Raw genomic sequence first — 17,637 nt, 5'->3', positions numbered from 1 at the left:
GACACATCCTCATACTCCCCAAGGCGGGCACCACTGTGGTCAATGACCTGTAGTGAGGGAGGTAGGTCAGTGGAGATCAGGGTCTTGGCCAGAGAGGCCTGGGATGCTGGGGGAGGTAGTACAGTTGCACATTGGAGCATTCCATAGACTTAAGTCTCTATTGCCTAGGAAAAGCTACATTCTACTCTCACCTTTACCCCAGCCTTCTCTCATCTTCTGAGCCCAGCAGAAGGGATAAGAGCAGGTATCTACACTTGGCATCTTGCCATCTCCCTTTCCTCACCCCTATCCAAACCATGGAGGCTGGATCTGCCCCAGAAGATCCCCACATGCTGGCATCAACATCACTGACGGCCCCCAAGTCACTGGAATCAAAGGGCAGAGCTCAGATCTTGCTCATGAGCCCTCTGGGCAGAACATCTGTCCTCTCTGGGCCTCTGGGATCCTCCTAAACTGGCCCCAACCTCCAGACCCTGGAGCATCGCTTTCTGTACCGTCCTCAATATTCATTCACTCATCTCTTGCTGAGCTCTTCCAAGGCTTCCAGTTAGGCCCTGTGCTGGGTGCTAGTGAAAAAATATGTAAGGAGTGCTCACTCTGCTGGGAGATCGATCATAAACAAATGCACAGGTACATGTATTAAACACCAGAAGATAACAAGGTTCAATGTAGAAAAATATCACAAAGAGACTTAAGGAGCCTGGGAAGGGTAGTCAGGGAAGGCTCCCAAAAGGAGGGAATGTCTGAGCCTGAAGGATGAGAAAGACCAACAAAGTCCCAGGTGTAGAACTGTCCTTAGCCCTGTTGAGGAACAGCAGGGAGGCCAACGTGGCTGGAGTGAAGTGAGTCAGGGGGAGAGGGAGGGACACAACAGATCACTGTAGACTTTGCTTTTACCAGGAATGAGGTGCAGCTGGCGAGGCTCTGAGCCAGGAGGCCCTGATCTGATTCAGGGGTTCACAGGCTCCCTCAGACGGTGTGTGGGGAGCAGAATGTGTGGTGGGGATGGGAGCAGGAGACAAGGGAGGAGGAAGCTACAAGGTCAAGGAGGGAGAAGATGGGAGGCTGGGTCAGGATGGGCAGTGGAGGGGGAAAGAATTTAGATTCCAGATAGATTTTGTAGGTAGAGCCCACAGGGTAGGGCCCAGACAGGCTGGATGTGGGTGTGAGGAAAAGAGAGGGGTCAGGAAACATTCTGAGGTATTTGGCCTGAACCGCTGGACAAAACAGCAAAAGAGAAATGGCTCTTATCTATGGTCAAGGATCACTAAGAATTTCTACACTCTATATTAGGGATTTTTGTAAGTTTGAGGTTGTTGTTATTTCAAGCAACAAATATAGGTAATATTTATAAACAGAAAAGATTTAGTAAAAATAAAAGTTCCCCAGAGAATCTACCTCTGGGAAACCTTCCTTGAATGGCCTCAGAAGTCAGAGGTCTGTCTATACCTGAAGCCACACGTGAAAACCTCCTGTTTGAAGATGCCACTGCCCAAGCATGGGCCACCAGCATCCCTCGGCTGAGGCTGCCCAGGTTAGCCCAGTCTCAATGCTGTGGGCCCAGCACAGTCCTAACCCACTCCCACACTACCACATCATCTGGACTATGGAAGCAGCCTCCTCCCTGGTCTCCCTACTCCTTCTATTCTCCACAGGGAGCCTGTGAACAACTGAGTCAGACCAGGGCTCTTCTGACTCAAGAGTCTTGCGTTGGCTCCCACTTCCTTCTGCCATAGGAGTGGTCACTCTTCAGTCCCTTGCACCCACCATGCTCCCTCCATCTCAGAGTGTTTGCACATGCTGTACCCTCCTCCTGGAACACTCTTTTCCCTTCTTCAGTTAACTCTTCCTATACTTTGGGTCTGCTGCACCTCCTCCAGGAAGTCCTCCCAGACCTCAGTGATGGGTCATGTCCCTCAGTATAGGATCTCCCAGCTCCTGATCGCCTCCTGCATGGCCTTCACCTCACTGGCCCTTCACATTTGTTCTTGTGAATATTTAGCTAACATCTATCCCACACACTGGACAGAGCTAAACAGAGACCTTCTGAGACTTGGCTCACAGCTATACCCTTGGGGTAAAAAGGATGCTCAACGAACGGTTACTAAATGAATGAAAGATAAAAAAGAACCAGTTATCTGGGCACACTGACTTCTGAAGTCATGTAGACTGAGGTAAAAATTCTAGATATAGTTCCTCATGAAAGTAAACTCCATCCTGAAGCTAAATTTTCTGCAAAACAGGGTTAATTACACCAGCTTCCAAATCTTATTTTATGGATTCAACTCATCATCTAACAATGATTCACTGAGCATCCTTTTCGTGCCAGGCATTGTTCCAGGTGCTGGGAAAAAATGCACAGTATGTCACTGGATGATAAGAGCTAAGGACAAAAATCAAGTCAAGCAGAAAAAGGAGAAGGTTTAAATTTTACACTGAAGCTAATGAAGGCCTCACACTTGGAAGCCGATATTTATGTAAAGACTGAAAGGAGTGAGCCATGTGGGCATAAGAAAGAGAAAAAAAAAACATTCAGGCACAGGCTACAGTACATGCAAAGGCCCTGAGGTGGAGCTCACCTGGGATACTGAGATGTCTGAGGAGTGTGGCAGGGTGTTGGGCGGGGGAGATGAGGATGGAGATGATGATGTGAGCTGATGCATGCAGAGGTCCTGTGTTCTGGCTTCTCCCAACACGTCTCATCCCTCCCCCTGACCCACCTCACACTCTAGGATTCTCTACACTCTGCTTCCTCCAGCTGACATGCCCCTCCCACCTCTTCTCCTAAGTTGCCCTTTCCTCATCCTTCAGGTCTCAGCTCAAGCAGTCAAACCTTCTTTCAGAAAGCCCCCTCTGATACTCCCAGATGGAGTGAGGCAGCTCTTCTGGGTGCCCCCAATCACCTGGACTTTCACCAGCCCAGACCACTCTGGCTGTCACTGTCTGGTGATGCGTCTATCTCTCTCCATGCTGGACTAGGGGCTCCACGGGGGTGTATCTTGGCAAGCATTTGTTGAATAAATAAACGAATGAAGGGGAGGGGTCCCAGGTAGGGAGGCCTCACGTGAATGCGGCAGCCATCATCTACGGGGTACGAGCCCAGCAGTGCATCTTCCTGATCCAGCTTGCTGTAGAACTTGTCGTCAGCTCCATACAGTTCCAGTTCCATGCAAGAAGCAGGGCTGCCCACCACCAGCTCTAGTTTACACTGCGAGGAATAGGGGATGGGGAAAGGTTGGAAAGCTAGAAGGATGTCAGTGGCCCCGCCCTCTGACCTGAGGCTCCGCCCTTTGCATCAATAACGAACACCCCATCCTTGCTCCTCCAAAAAACTCACCACTTAGGACCCACCTGGTTACCCCTGACCCAGGTCCTTTTGCTCTTGCCCCCGCCCTCTGGAACCTCTGATTTTCCTGGGCCTGCCCCCATTCTCTTGAACCTCATGATCTCTCTGGCCCTGCCCCGCTGAGGTCCCGTCCCCAATCAATCTCTGCNTGCACGGGCCAGCCCTGCCCATACCCCAGACCTCACTTCTTACCTCTCGCTTTACTCACTCCCCACTAGACACACTGACTTCCTTTCTCTGCCTCAGACAGGACAAGTTTGTTCCTGCTTAGAACCTTTGTACTTACTACTACTCCCTCTGTCTGGAGCACTCATCCCCCCTATTTAACTGGCTCACTTCTCCCTTTCCTTCAGATAGTGTGTCCATGTCTGCCCCCCACTGGAAGCCCTCCTGGATTACTCCCAAGGACAGGTTTGGCACTTCCTCTCAGCTCACAGAGCTTCCTAAGCGCCCCTCTTCCCTGCCCTGATCACTTGGGCCTGTGCTTTCCCCCTCACAGCCTTAATAACTCTGCCCATGTTTCCCCCATCTTAGCTCTGACCACTGTGCCCCGTGCTTTTGCCTCAGAACTGATCGCTTTGGCCTCCACTTCCTCTATCACAACCCAGATCATTCTGCCTCTGCTTCCCACTTCCCTGCCACTTGGGGTTGTCACTGTCGGCTGCTGTGTTTGTCACTCCTCCTAAATCTCCTTGAAAGTTGGGTCCCCAGCATTGCCCACCTCAGGTGAGGGCATAAGGCCTCAGTGGACCACGTACCTACATACATGACGGTGCCCCGGCGAGCAGGCTGCCCAGGTGCCCGCACCTCACAGCGGCTGCCCATGGGGATGGCACTGGCCTGGGCCTTCTCCTCTGTCAGACGCTGGGTGGTCTCGGCCTCTTGCTGTGCCCGCTCTTCTTCATTGTATCGGCCTAGCTTGCTGCGCTTCAGGAAGGAGCGGACTGAGTCTGTGGGTGGGGTGGGGGATGGGGGTCAGACTCAGTCTCCCGGGCAGGGCCTCTGGCCTAATGAGATAACCTTCTACCCACACAGAGAAACTCTTCTATTTTAGGTGTCAAAGGGCTGTCACTCAAGCCCTCCAAGTCTATCATAGCCCTGGCCTCTCCCCAGGATTCCTGGGGCCTCCCCACAACCCACAAACTAAAAAGATGCATGCCCCTAGTCTTTCANCGTTCCGGTTCCGGCAAATTTAATACTCAAGTCTCAAAAGTCAATGACAAGGACAAAGTAAATAAAATAAAAATGGGGTGCGGGGAAGAGGGCCACGGGCACACATAGGGATGGGCAATAAGTGGGCAAGTTAGCTGGGGCAGGATGTCCTTTCTTGAGTGTCACATCTCATCCAACCCGTAGTCCTCTTCAGGGAAGTCCCCCACTGTCACAAATGATGGCTTGACGAAGGCACCGTACTTGGCCTGGCATTCGAAGTAGCGTTTCCCATTCACACTACAGGGCATGATGGAGAAGGCAGTGGTCAGAGAGCCCCCAACATGGCTCCCTCCCGACGCTAGGATGGACAGGCTCACCTACTAGTGGTGCATGCATGCACTTCCATATATATGCACACATATGAAAGCACAGACACAGGTACAAACAAACACACAGATGCTGAGTGGGAATACTTATTACCTGCCATCGTTTTTCCCTAGTGGCTCATCATAGCGGATGCCAATCCAGTAGCCGGGCTTGAAATCTGTGAGTCCTGCCCAAGGGAGAAATCCCAAATAAACCTCCAGAGGTGGCTCACCCCACATTTGTGCCTGCTCAACAATGTAAAGCCTGTCCTGGCGAAAACCACTCCTTATTACCAACCCAGAACCACCGCAATCTCCTGCCCAGACTAACATGGTAGTCCCCTTCACTGGTCTCCCCATTCCTACCCCTGACTCCCTGTTCATTCAACACTCGAAGCCAAAGGGGTCTTTGTAAAAATAGAAGGGAAATAGCACCACTGCCTTGACCCAAATTCCTCAAAGTCTGCCCATCCCACTCAGCATAAAATCCACACTGCTTATGGTCAAATGATTTCTGACAAGAGTGCAAGACAATTCAACGAGAAAAGAATAGTCTTTTCAACAAATCATGCTGGGACAACTAAATATCCACATGTAAGAGAATGAAGTGTGTACCTCACACTATACATGAAAATTAACCAAAAACCCCAGGTCATCAAAGACCTAAATGTAAGATGCAATCCTATAAAACTCTTAGAAGAAATACAAATGTGTATGTTTGTGACTTTGTATTAGGCATTGGTTTCTTAGCTATAATACCAAAAGCACAAGCAACAAAAGAAAAAATAAATTGAACTTCATAAAAATTAAAAACTAGTGTTTCAAAGGACACTATCAAGAAAGTAAAAAGACGGGGCCGGCCGAGTGGCTCAGTTGGTTAAAAGCTTGCTTGGGAGCACCAGCTCTGAGCAGCAGGGCTGCGGTTCAGATCCCACATTGAGGGCCAGTGACTCTCGCCCTCTACAGCTAAGATGATGAACAACAGCACAACCTGGAGCTGGGCTGCTGTGAGTCGCCAGCGACGGCATAGGCTGCAGCAGGCTGCCATGAGCTACGTGAGTGGCTGGCAGCCAGTGTGAGCGGCTGGTAGCCAGTGTGAGCTACCGGGAGCTGCTGTGAGCGGCCAACCAACGACCGGTGGCCGATTGCCTCACCCAGGAAGAGCACAATGATCATACCAACATGGGCCAGTGAAGTGACATCCTCCACAACTAGACTGAAGAACAAAACAGCAATTTGTCTATCTGTCTGTTCCCCTTCCCCAATTCCCCAATGCTGTTACCCTCCCCCCAATTCCCCAATAAAAAAAATTAAAAAAAATAAAAAGTAANATAGAGTAGCAACGAAAATAATTTTATGGTTGGGGGTCACCACAACATGAGGAACTGTATTAAGGGGTCGCGGCATTAGGAAGGTTGAGAACCGCGGATGTAGAGGGTTGGACATTTACTGAGTTCCATCAGCATTGACCTGAGAATTAATGGAAGGGAGGTGGATGGTGCAGATTAGGCAAGGGCAGTTGTTGGGGGGCCAGAGGATTTAATGGGTCTGGTAGAAGGAAATCCTACAGCCTCTCCCTGCTGCTTCCCTTGAGGTTATGGATCTAGTGACGACAGATAGAAGGTGGTCAAATCTGGGGCTGCCAAAATCCAAGGTCCTGTTTTCACAGTAGTGGTTGGAAAGGAGCTAATCAGCACAGGAGTATGTTTCAAAGCCCACTTTGCATCTAGGGTGGCTGCATGACTGACAAGGTCTCAACAATACAATATGAGCAGAAGTGAAATGGGTAGAACAGGTTATTAAAGAATATGGTGAATCTTCCCCACACTGTCTCCTCCTATTTGCCAGCTGCAAGCAGATAATTTTGAGCACATGGAAATGATAGCACCACAAGATGGAATCTGGGTGTGAATCAACACATGGAGGTAGCCGCCAATCAACCCAAATCCCTGTATTGGACTGTAGGGTTATAGCAGCTAGTATTACTGTAACACACTAACCACTGTCCCCTTCCTTTCTGGTCCCCCTGATACCATTAAAGCTTAAGCACCAGGCCATTCTATAAGGTGACTCTCTAATCCCTAACTGTGGTCAACTTTCAAAAAGCAGGTGTAGGTTTCCTATTTAGAAATGACCAGCATGATCCCTTCTATTATCATCAACTTAAATGTTACCCCATGTTCTTATGGGGACAGCTTCTTTTGTGTTGACAGCTGGAAGGTATGAAAGCACACCCTGGAAGTTTGTGTAGATCTTCCACTGCAATTTGGCAGATCCTCATGCACAATGACTCTGTGACCCTTACTTGGAGCTCAAAGGTATGACTTTGGGTGATCATCTTCCTGCCCCTATCCTTTGGCCTCAATGGAGGTTTACTCTGAGGCCAAACTTTAAAGTGAGTCTCAGGTCCTCAGTGCTGATCCATTAGCTGAGCTAATTCTGTTGGACTCTGGCTGAACTTTGGTTAGCAGGTGCTGGCTGGGAAGTTGGGGATGCCCCCTCTAATGCTCCTCACTCTGACAACCACTGACATGGAAGGGGCCTAAGCCTTGGGGTCTTTTTCTAAAGTAACCAGTTTTGTTCTTTTGTAGATCGACAACTCATTGATTTGTGTGTGTGTGTGTGTGTGTGTGTGTGTGTGTGTGTGTTTAGGTTTATATCTATTCCTGATGGGTGTCTGATATGAATCTGAGTGTATTCTGTGTATGTGTGGCTCCCTCATGAGAGAACTTTTGTGCACTGTGTTTCTGCATGCGATCTCCTGTGTCTGTGTTTTGAGTGTCTCCAGTGTTGGAGTGTAAAGCCAGGTGTGTGTTCTGTGTATCTGAGTATGTGTGTATTACAGTGGGCATTGGAGTGCATATACCTGAGGCTGTATGTGGATGTGAGCAACTTCAGCCTTCAGACAATTCAACCTCGTTCTGCTTACTGTGGTACTCCTGCCACTGCCAACTTCTCCAGTAGTTATAATTAACTGTAACTATTAAGCAGAATACCTTAAATAGTCATTCCATCAAGAATCCCTTTGGGCCGGCCGAGTGGCATGTTGGTTAAGAACTGGCTTGGGACGCCAGCTCTGAGCAGCAGGGCCCCGGTTTGGATCCCACATGAGGGCCAGTGACACTGCCCTCTACAATGATAATTCCAACATGGGCCAATGAAGCAACGTCCTCCACAACTAGACTGAAGAACAAAAGGACAGCAACTTGTCTGTTCCCCTTCCCCGGATTCCCCAGCGCTGTTCCCCTCCCTCAATTCCCCAATAAAAATCTTAAAAAAAAAAAATCCCTTCAAGGAGCTAACAAGGCGTTCTATACATGCAGACACAGGCATGGTGTGATTCAGGCTGCATGTGTACATGTCACATACCTGAGAGTACAGCGTTCTTTGCCCGGCTCTACCATGGTATANGCTTCTGGGATATCAGTCCCACCCCCTGCTCTCGGCCTGGCCAATCCGTGCTCTCCCGCAAGGATGATTCTCCAATCGCCGTCGCCTCCTTACTGCCAGGATGCTCTCCTTATTCTTAAGGTAGATCCAGCCAATCCTGAGAGGCCTGCCATCGTGTATATTTCTTCCAATAGCAGCCCGGGAAACGGCCCGGGTGGGCGAAGACTGAAGCCGAGAGGAAAGACTGGCAGGAGTTTTACCAGCCGCGGCGAGTAAGCTCGCGCATGCGCACTGTCCTTCGGCCAGTAAAGAGCGATGGCCTCTTCATTTATGCTCAGCGCTTTGCGGGTTACAAGACGCGTGGTATTCCCGGCTCTCGTACCATACTATTCTATAAACTAGGGAAGCAAGACCTACAGGTTGGAAGCAGAAGATTGGATAGCAAAAGACTGAAGCCAGTAATTAATCAAATCAGCGCGGAGAGCCGAGTACAAAGCCGCCAGCGGCCAGTACGTGTGCGCAGCTCCGCCCCTCTTTGGGCGAAGCAACTAGATCTGACCCTGCTCGCGACCTGTCGCGCGGCGGAGCAAGTGCGGAAGGCTTGGCGGCAGACAGTACGACGCTATGGAACCGGACGGTACCTACGAGCCGGGCTTCGTGGGTATTCGATTCTGCCAGGAATGGTGAGGCCAGGGCAGCAGGTGTGGAAGGGGAGCACGTAATGGCCCCAGGACTGACCTCTGGCCTCCCCCTCCCCACAGTAACAACATGCTTTACCCCAAGGAGGACAAGGAGAACCGCATTCTGCTCTACGCGGTGAGCGCGAGCCCGCGAGTATCCCGGTCTTCCCCACCGGTCTACCGGTCCCCATAGTGGCCCGCCTTACTCCACGTGATCCCTACTCCCTGTCCCGCCCCGACTGGTCTTGGTCTCTCCTTCTGACTATCCCCAGAGTGAACCCGACTCTCCCGTCTTGCCCATCCCCGAGGTGATTCTCGATACACCTATCATCCCAATCTCAAGACTCTATCCCCTAGTCATCCCCTCTGGGGAAAACCCTGCCCTCCCTTCCAGCCCCATCGGGGATCCCTCCGTGATCCCCTTTCCACCACACTCGCCCTCCCGCAGTGCCGGAATTGTGATTACCAGCAGGAAGCCGACAACAGCTGCATCTACGTCAACAAAATCACGCACGAAGTGGAGTGAGTGGCAGGACCGGGGATTTGGGGACGGGGTTATTGGCTTGGGAGCCCCCGTCAGCATAATTATTTACTCTGTGCTCCCTCAGCGAACTGACACAGATCATCGCTGACGTGTCCCAGGACCCCACGTTGCCCCGGACCGAGGACCATCCGTGCCAAAAGTGAGCGCGCTGCTGGTATTCGGGAGGGAGAGTGGCCCTTGGGAGAGAAGGGAAGGGTATGGCAGGCTCTGAGTGACTGACTGTTCCCTCAGGTGCGGACACAAGGAGGCGGTGTTTTTCCAGTCGCACAGTGCCCGTGCGGAGGTGAGTGGCATGAGGAAGGATATTGTGGCCTTGGTCCTTTCCGGGGGCGGGGATACCAATACTGAGGGGAACCTGCCCTTCCTGGTATCATAAGCTGGGCTCTTACCAACGGGGAAGGCCGTGTTGTCTGTTCTTTTGGGGTGAGGCTCTGCTGGATGGAGGTTCCATCATGTGCCTTTCCGTGGGTCCCGACCCTTCCTAACGGTGCCTCTTTCTGCCAGGATGCCATGCGCTTGTACTACGTGTGCACCGCCCCACACTGTGGCCACCGCTGGACCGAGTGAACCACCCTCCCCCACATGTAATAAATGCTCTGTTCTGTGCATGCATGTCGTGTGTTTATTTGACTCTCATGGATTGGATGAGGGGTGCGCAGTCTCAAGCAGCGGGTGTAGGGCGCGGTGCTGTGCATAGGCATCTGGCCTGGAGCTGGTGAAACCGCAGTCCTCGCATACATGCAGCTTCTCACGGCGCTCACGATAAGCGTAGTTGGCTGGCTGCCCATGCACCTTGGCAAGATGTGCTTCCAGCGAGCAGCGCTGCGTAAATGCTTTCCCGCAAGCTCCGCAGCGGAATGGGCGGATCCCTGTACAGATAGATATGCGGAAGGGGAAAGGACAGACAGGGCAATGGCCTCCAGACCAAAGACAATTCACCTTGCCCTCCATGAGTATTTTCCCATTCCTACTCCAAGTTCTGCAGACTCCTACTCCAAGTTCTGCAGACTCTTCCGCCTACGTCCCACCATCTGCAAACCTCCGCCCAGTGCAAACATGGGCCAGACAGCTGTGTTTTTGTCCTCACCGGATGTTCCTTCCCCTGGGGCTGGGTGTGGAGGGTGCTTTCATTTGCACCCTTCAATCTGGGACCTGAATCCTGTAACCAGTACCTGTCTTCACTCTACATCCCTCTGCAGGCCCCTAGCACTGCTCACCGGTGTGAGTCCTCATGTGGCGCTTGAGGTCGAAGGCATCGTGAAATCCCTTGCCACAACAGCGGCACATGTGGCGGCGCGCAGGGCTGTGGCACTTGAGGTGCCTTGTCAGCATGCGCTGCAACGGAAAGGCCTTGGGGCAGAGTGGACAGCCAAGCGTCCCAGGGCCCCTGGGAGTGACGACCAAAGTGCCCTGCGTGGGCTGTGGGATGGACACAGGAGTTAGACACACACGCATACACACACTGGAGCAAATGGAATGCCTAGGACTTGGAACCAAGGAGGTCTGGGAAGACCAGAGACTATTTATGTGTGCAAATGCCACCCTCTCTCCAAGGCCTTCCCTGACCATCCCCATTGCCCTTACCTTGCTTTTATTTTTCCATAGTACATCCCGTCTTCCAACATAATACCTATATATCTTCCAATTTCATTGTTAATACCTGCAGCCCCCACCAGGTTATAAACTCCAAGAAGTAGGAAGTTTTTGTCTTACTCCTGCTAAATACCCATTGCCTAGAACATTTCCTGGCTCTCAATAAATACTGAAATAATCTTCAGCAAGTTTACATTCAGCTAGTGTTCTTCAGTGCATACACAGCTGAAAGGCCCCAATGCCATTCTCCATCCCCCATTCCACTCTTGTCACCTTATCTGATCTAACATAAAGCAAATCACCATCCACTTGTAAGCTTGAGTCCTGTTCTGCCCCATGGAACAGAGAGATCCCTGGGCGCAGGGGCTGTGGCTGCCCACCCTGGGGAAACGTTGCTTGAGATGAAGCCAAACAGCTCACTCACTACTAAGAAAGGAAAGGTATTCCTAGCAGAAAGAACAATGGGTGAAAGGGTCCCGAGGCTGGAGGGTGCAATGGGCTTGAGGAGTATGGATGGGGCAGTCAGGCTCTGTTGAGGTTGAGAGTGAAACTGAGCCTGGTCTTGTAGGCCAGCTGCAGACTCACCGCTGCCCAAGAATCCCTGAGGCCAGAAGATTGGTGTGCGGGTGGCCCCCCCAGGTTGCTGCAGTCTGAGAAGAGAAGCCAGATGGTGATGCTTTGTGTCTCCCCTGCCCCTTACCTCCAGGCCCAGTGAGGGGCTCACCTGGGACATAGGCATCTCCCCGGAGCTGGTCAGGCAAGTGTCCCCAGTTGGGTGGTTGCGGACGCCTGCTCCTGACCAGGAAAGCACGGGGCATCACCTCCAGGAATGGTGAGATGTTTCAGCCCCAGGATGACTATTCCAGGTGGGAAGGGAGGGGGCAGCCATGAAGGAGCCTCTTATTCTCTCCATGCAAATTTCATGACAAGCCCAGGGAGCAGACTTAGTTGGCTCCAGTTACCTCTGCTTTAGGGCCTACCATTCTTCCCACTTCTAGGGCAGGTCTTGAGGGCACTCTCTAGCCTCCAAGGGCAGACAAGCGCTAGGACCCCAAAGGTCAAGCAAGGGCAAGACTGGAGCCTAGGCAGCTCTTGGGGGTGGGGAGAGGGAACAGATCCCAGTAGGGCTGAGTGTCTTCCCTTAGTGCCAGCAGTGCCAACGACCTGAGGGTCTGTTTGCCAGGCAAATCAGTCACCACCGGACATCCAACAGCCTGCAGGGTTATTCAAATCACAGCAGCTGAGGAAGGAGGAGAGAGGATGACTGTGATTGCTTGCTCCAGAGGATAGAGGGACAGCAGGGTCTAATAGGTAAGGACAAAGTGAGGATCCAGGCTGTGCATCTTCAGGAAGCTTCACCTCTCTGATCCTCAGATGCCCAGAACTGACGTTCAGCCAGAAGCATACTGTTCAGGTGTAGCAGGCATTAAACTACTGGTTTGTTAGTAGTCCAGCTCCTAGTGACTGCCTGGGACACCTCTCCCCCACTCTCCCACGTTCCAGAAACAGCTGGGGGCTCCCAGGACCCTACCTCAACACTCTAACCAGACTGTGTTGTTCTAGATTGGTCATTGACCTCTTTAACAGGGGTTAAGGATTTTGAACTAATGCAGTTACTTTCATTTATTCACCCAACAATTTTCTGAGCTCCAAATATAGGTCAGGCCTAGCTCAGCACTGAAAATGAACACATAGCTTAGCCCATGGGGGAGACACCAGTGACTGCCCAGAATGACCAAGGCATGATGGGGGAAGCACAGGCAGTGATCCAAGCTGTGATGGGGAGAGCCCAAGAGGATTGGGAGAAGGGGGACCCAGAAGAGGGCTCCTGATCCAACCTAAAGGTTCAGGAACGACTTCCTGGGTGTGAGCCCTGAAGTGGAGGTTTAGGGTGAAAGGAGAGGGTGTTTCAGCAGAGGAAACAGTCTATACAAAGGCTTGGTGGTAAAAGAAATATTTATTCATTTTTTCACATTCCCTGAGAGTCAGTCCTGCTGACTCATTTGGGGAAGCAATGGAGGCAGCACTGAATCTGCTAGCCCAGAGCTTTGCCACTTTATCTCTGCAGGACCTGGGGCAAGTCATTTCTTGCTGAGCCTGTTTCTTCATCTGCAAAATGGGACTAATGAATCTCCTTATCTCTAGTTTGTTAAAAGATCCATGTAGATCACGTGTGGAGAATGTTGAGCATGGGGTCTGTCACATGGCAAGACATAAAGGGGCTGTTAGGAAGTCTTGATGGGTGGAGTGGCTAGGCAAGCATCCGCGTTTCAGTCGACCCATCTATACAAGGGGGTTTTAAGTGTTGCCATCTCACAATTGTTGGATTTCATACAGCCATGATTGGTATGTCTGGCACAGATCTGACAGCCCAGTATTAGGATCTGTCCCAATGTGGAGTACAGAGGGCAGGTGGCACTAAAGAATGAGCTGATGAATGGGGAGCTATTCTCCATGCCCAACACATGTCTCTTGGGGTAATTGATTCCCATGTTGTTGCTGAAAACACATTAGGGAAAAAATCTGGGGCTGGATATCTTTATTTGTCCCTAGCCCCGCTTTCTGCCCTGCTCTGTGTCCTGGGAGGTTGACTTGGGTGAGCATCGCCTGGGCTCCTGTACTCCTCTGGCTTCCAGTAGGGTTTGGACAACGGGGAGTCCAACTAAATGAGGGATCCCCAACTCCCTCCCTGTGGGGTTGCCAGGGACACAGCTCCCCTCAGGGCAGCCCTCTCTCCAGGATTGGCTCTTTTGGGTTCCATTTTGCCTCCTTGTGCCATGTGGCCTAGGGTGGGGGTGTGTGACAACTCTCCTCTGGTGCCAGTCTGGGATGCTGTGATTTCACTCTTCCCTGCCCACTCCTTTGCAAATGGTTCCTTCGCTAAACTCTGTGAAATATCCCACTTGGGCATGCTGTCTTCCTGCTGGGATCCTGTGGGTCCACAAACCACCCACACACAGTCATCAGCAGTTTCTTTTTTTTAAATTTTATTGGGGAACTGAGGGAGGGGAACAGCGTTGGGGAATCGGGGAAGGGGAACGGACAAGTTGCTGTCCTTTTGTTCCTCAGTCCAGTCGTGGAGGACGTTGCTTCACTGGCCCATGTTGGTATTATCATTGCACTCTTCTCAGGTGAGGCAGTTGCCCGCCGGCCATTGGACTGCTGCTCGCGGCAGCTCACAAAAGCACACGCCAGCTGCTGGCCAGCCCCACTGCAGCCGGCAACCCAATGCAGCCCAGCTCCAAGTCAAGCTGCTGTTCACCATCTTAGCTGCAGAGGGCGCAGCGTCACTGGTCCTCAATGTGGGATCCAAACCAGAGGCCTGATGCTCAGGGCTGGCATCCCAAGCCAACTCCTAACCAATGCGCAACTCGGCCAGCCCAACAGTGGTTTCTTAACCAGCTGGTTTGTCCAAGGAAAACCTGGTCCTTCCTTAAGTGGAAAGTGGGAGACACATTGGATTCTCCTGAACTACCAGTTCACCCTCCTTTTGTGCTGAGAGACCCCCTTTTGTTTGAGCAGAAACATGTTCAGGGCAGGAAAGATGGCTGGTTCAAGCAAATCAAAGCAATCACCATTCCTACTGCCTGTAACTACTCTGGAGGCAGGCATCTAGGAAGGCTTTGCGTTTTCCCCACTACCCAGGCCGCTGCCCTGCTTTTTAGCTTTGCTACTGGTTGGTAGGGGCATACTGCTGAGTGTTATGGCAGCCATGTTGCAATTGTGAGGGCCTAAGCTGGAGGGTGAAACTCACTCATGGAGGGTGATAGAGTAACAAATGTCCCTACAGCATGGGCCCCCGTAAGCTAGGTGTCTGCTACTTGGAGTTGAAGGCTTAACTATAATACAGGGTAGGATGAGGGGTAAATTCCTCCAGGGACAGAGCCTCAAGATGGTTCCCTGGGTGTCCAGGGGCCTGCATGCCAAACCTTGTTCAGAAATCTTAGGCAACTGTGGCCAAGCTAGGCAGAGGAAGGGAGAGTGGGTCTCCCGTCTTTCAGGGGTGGCCTATGAACCTGGGCAGGGAGCCTCTTGGCAGAGGTAGAGCCAACCTATGCCTCCTGGACCACCTGGGCCCACTGGGGCAGGGAAAGAGAGCTTGGAAAATAAACAAGACTGGGCCCCTCCCCAAACTCCAAGATCAGGGATTTTAATTTAGGGGAGAAAATTGTGTTGTGCATGTTTCTTGGTTTTAAATGTCACGAAGCAGCAAGGCCCTTCCCAGTGGAACCCCATTTTTCCTCCCACTGCCTCTCCCCTAGCTGACTCCACTCTAGCCAGCCTGGCTTTGCTGCTATGCCTTCCATGTACATTTGACCCCCCTGGGGCCTTTGCTGTTCCATCTGCCTGGATACTTGCCCGAGATGTCCACATGGCCTGTACTCTCTATCAAGCCTCAGCTCAAATGTCACCTGAGAAAGGGCTTCTCTGACCCTTCCACCAGCACAGTGAATTCCCTCAGCTTACCTATAGGTATTGTTTTAATTTCTGTATGTTTTGCTCTCTAGAAGGTGAATGCCACAAGGGCAGACACTTTGCTTGTCCTGTTCCTCACTCAACCCCTCATGTGTGGAACAGTGACAGGCACTGGGGTGCCTGTGGGAATGATTGGTTCTGATGTGTCAATGTTTGTGGAGGCAGCAGAGGGCCATGTCCTCAAGTTGAAGGGTCCGGCTCTGCCACCAGGCGAGTCTAGGTTTGAGTCTCAGCTCAGTGGGACCTTGGGCACTGGGTCTCTCCAAGCCTGTTTCTGGTGGGCTGTGAGCAGGGAGGAACTCACAGGGAAGTGGGGCTTCAGGCCACAGCAGTCCATGTGATGGGACATGCCTGCTGCCTGGGGAAGCTGGGCGCTCAGGGGATGTGGAGTCGGACACAGTCCTCCTGTTGGGGAAGGAACTGCTGGGTGGCCGGGGCATGCTGCCCAGATTGTCTAGTGGATGAGCCTGTTTGTCTCTCTGGAATTTCCCCTGCTGCAGATGGGGACAAAAGACTGGACTTCATAGGATCCAACCTGGGCCTGGCCCAGGGGCCAGTGGAATGGCAATGTGTGCTGGTGGCCAGGGTCTGGCACATGGTGATTGCAGCAGCTCCAGTGGGTTCTTGGGCAGGAAAGAAGGGGTGGCCTCTTCCTTGGGTACAGCTGGGCCCCACTGGGCAAGGACCACATGTGATCCCTCAGCAGCTGAGCGGGCTGGGGATAAGTGACATGGGAGCCAGGTGCTGGGGTCATCATTACTGCGGTTCCCAAGCTTCTTGGGAACATTGGTCCCATGTTCCCATTGATGGAGCCTGAGAACAGGGCCTGGCACCTGGGCCTCCGAGCATTCCCGGGGCTGGACCACCAGAGAGCACTGCTCTCCACTCTCTCTCCATCCCCCCCCCTCTCCCTCCTTCCCTCCCTCTCTTCCTCCCTGCATCTACCTACAGGGGGCTCTGTGGATGTGCCAGGATAGGCACCAGGAACCATTCCTCTAAGCTGTCAGTTTATTTGTTTAAAATACCTATTTCGTGAGAAAACAGCAGGGCTGCTGGGCCTCAGTAGACCCGTGCCTTCCTCCGCACAGCCTGTACCAGCAGCTCCGAGTAGTGTTCCAGCAGGGCGTGCAAATCTGGACTGGCCAAGGGGCACAATGTAGGTGGGGAGGGGGGACCTGGGCTGGGTAGGGCCTGGGCGGGGCCCACATGAGTCCCAGCCAGCCAGTCACGGGCCTCTAACTGGTTGTGGATCCAAAGGAAGGTAGAGGCCAGCTCAGTCCTTGCCTGCTGCTGCTCGGTGCTCACCTGGTCACTAGAGACCATCTGCAAGGGGTGCCAACCTTGTTAGGGGCCATCCAAGCCGGCCAGTCCCAATGCACCCCCTCAGCCCTTTCCCCTGACCCCAGGGATTGGCTCACCAGGTGGTAAAGGTCCAGGGCTTCTTGGAAGGCAGTCTGCAGTTTGTACACGACGGTCTCCACACTGCTCAACTCAAGGGGAGCTGGGGACAGGCGCCTGGCTGGCCCCCTGGGCTCCCCCCAGTGTCCAGGGCTGCCCCGGACCTGAGTGAGTGCAACTGGGGGTAGAGGGAAGGGAATGAGAAAGACGCCTCTACTTTCTATCTGGTCTAAGAGAGGCCAGGGTGGCTGGGCTGATCCCAACTGTTGTCCCTCTGCCAGGAACACTTCCTTCATTCTCCAAGGCTCCCTTCCCTCCCTGCCTGCAGGTGTTTGTTCAAACGCCACCTTGTCTCTGATGCCTTTTCTCATCATCCTGTTTAAAGCTGTAACAACAGCTCCCACTTCTCACTCCCTAAACCCTTTCTCTTATTTCTCTCCTTAGCACACACCACTTCGTGATCCACTTAACAATTTCCTCATTAATTTAGTTTGGGCACCTCCCTCACTTAAGGTGTCAATTCTCTGTAGTCTTGTTTACCACCACAACCCATGTTCCCAGGGCCTAGAACAAAGCCCAACACAAATGAAGTGCTCACTAAATATTTCAGTAAATGAATGAACAGCACGGCCCCTGTGGCCTGGTCAAGTGCCCACTTTGGAGCTGAACCAGCTGTTACAGGGGGTAAGCTTA

The 17,637-nt window shown here is 52.2% G+C and overlaps 3 protein-coding genes and 1 long non-coding RNA gene across 7 annotated transcripts in view; 1 reads left to right on the top strand and 3 right to left on the bottom strand.

The window, feature by feature from the left end:
- Window positions 1–4,521: 4,521 nt before the first annotated feature.
- On the bottom strand, window positions 4,522–5,419 carry LOC109372074 (uncharacterized). Its single transcript, XR_002121984.1, has 2 exons — window positions 4,979–5,419; window positions 4,522–4,795 (listed from the first exon to the last, which is right to left on the bottom strand). It is a non-coding gene; the product is annotated as an uncharacterized LOC109372074 (long non-coding RNA).
- A 2,861-nt stretch (window positions 5,420–8,280) lies between these two features.
- On the top strand, window positions 8,281–10,089 carry POLR2I (RNA polymerase II subunit I). Of its 4 annotated transcripts, none has more exons than XM_019624913.1 (6): window positions 8,281–8,936; window positions 9,037–9,069; window positions 9,382–9,455; window positions 9,542–9,616; window positions 9,709–9,760; window positions 9,982–10,089. In XM_019624913.1, the coding sequence occupies exons 1-6, from the start codon at window positions 8,538–8,540 to the stop codon at window positions 10,042–10,044; spliced, it is 696 nt and encodes a 231-aa protein (XP_019480458.1). In that variant the 5' UTR covers window positions 8,281–8,537; the 3' UTR covers window positions 10,045–10,089. The 4 variants fall into 4 exon arrangements, with proteins under 4 accessions (XP_019480458.1, XP_019480457.1, XP_019480460.1 ...); XM_019624912.1 differs by having other exon boundaries at window positions 9,328–9,455; XM_019624915.1 differs by having other exon boundaries at window positions 8,719–8,936; window positions 9,015–9,069.
- OVOL3 (ovo like zinc finger 3) lies at window positions 10,079–11,888 on the bottom strand. The gene is made up of 4 exons (XM_019624927.1): window positions 11,795–11,888; window positions 11,656–11,720; window positions 10,695–10,896; window positions 10,079–10,346 (listed from the first exon to the last, which is right to left on the bottom strand). The coding sequence occupies exons 1-4, from the start codon at window positions 11,886–11,888 to the stop codon at window positions 10,111–10,113; spliced, it is 597 nt and encodes a 198-aa protein (XP_019480472.1). The 3' UTR covers window positions 10,079–10,110.
- A 2,495-nt stretch (window positions 11,889–14,383) lies between these two features.
- Window positions 14,384–17,637, bottom strand: part of WDR62 (WD repeat domain 62) — a 61,412-nt gene continuing 58,158 nt past the window's right edge. Inside the window, exons 26-27 of the mRNA XM_019624803.1 lie at window positions 16,965–17,329; window positions 14,384–16,869 (exon numbers count right to left, since the gene is read on the bottom strand). Coding sequence (XP_019480348.1) covers window positions 16,606–16,869; window positions 16,965–17,329 — 629 coding nt within the window. The 3' untranslated portion in view covers window positions 14,384–16,605. The remainder of the gene's footprint in view (window positions 16,870–16,964; window positions 17,330–17,637) is intronic.

This window comes from Hipposideros armiger, unplaced genomic scaffold (genome assembly GCF_001890085.2).
Source record: "Hipposideros armiger isolate ML-2016 unplaced genomic scaffold, ASM189008v1 scaffold_609, whole genome shotgun sequence".
Classification (NCBI taxonomy): domain Eukaryota; kingdom Metazoa; phylum Chordata; class Mammalia; order Chiroptera; family Hipposideridae; genus Hipposideros; species Hipposideros armiger.
The sequence above is the reverse complement of the archived record's forward strand: the minus strand, read 5'-3'. Positions and strand labels throughout refer to the sequence as shown.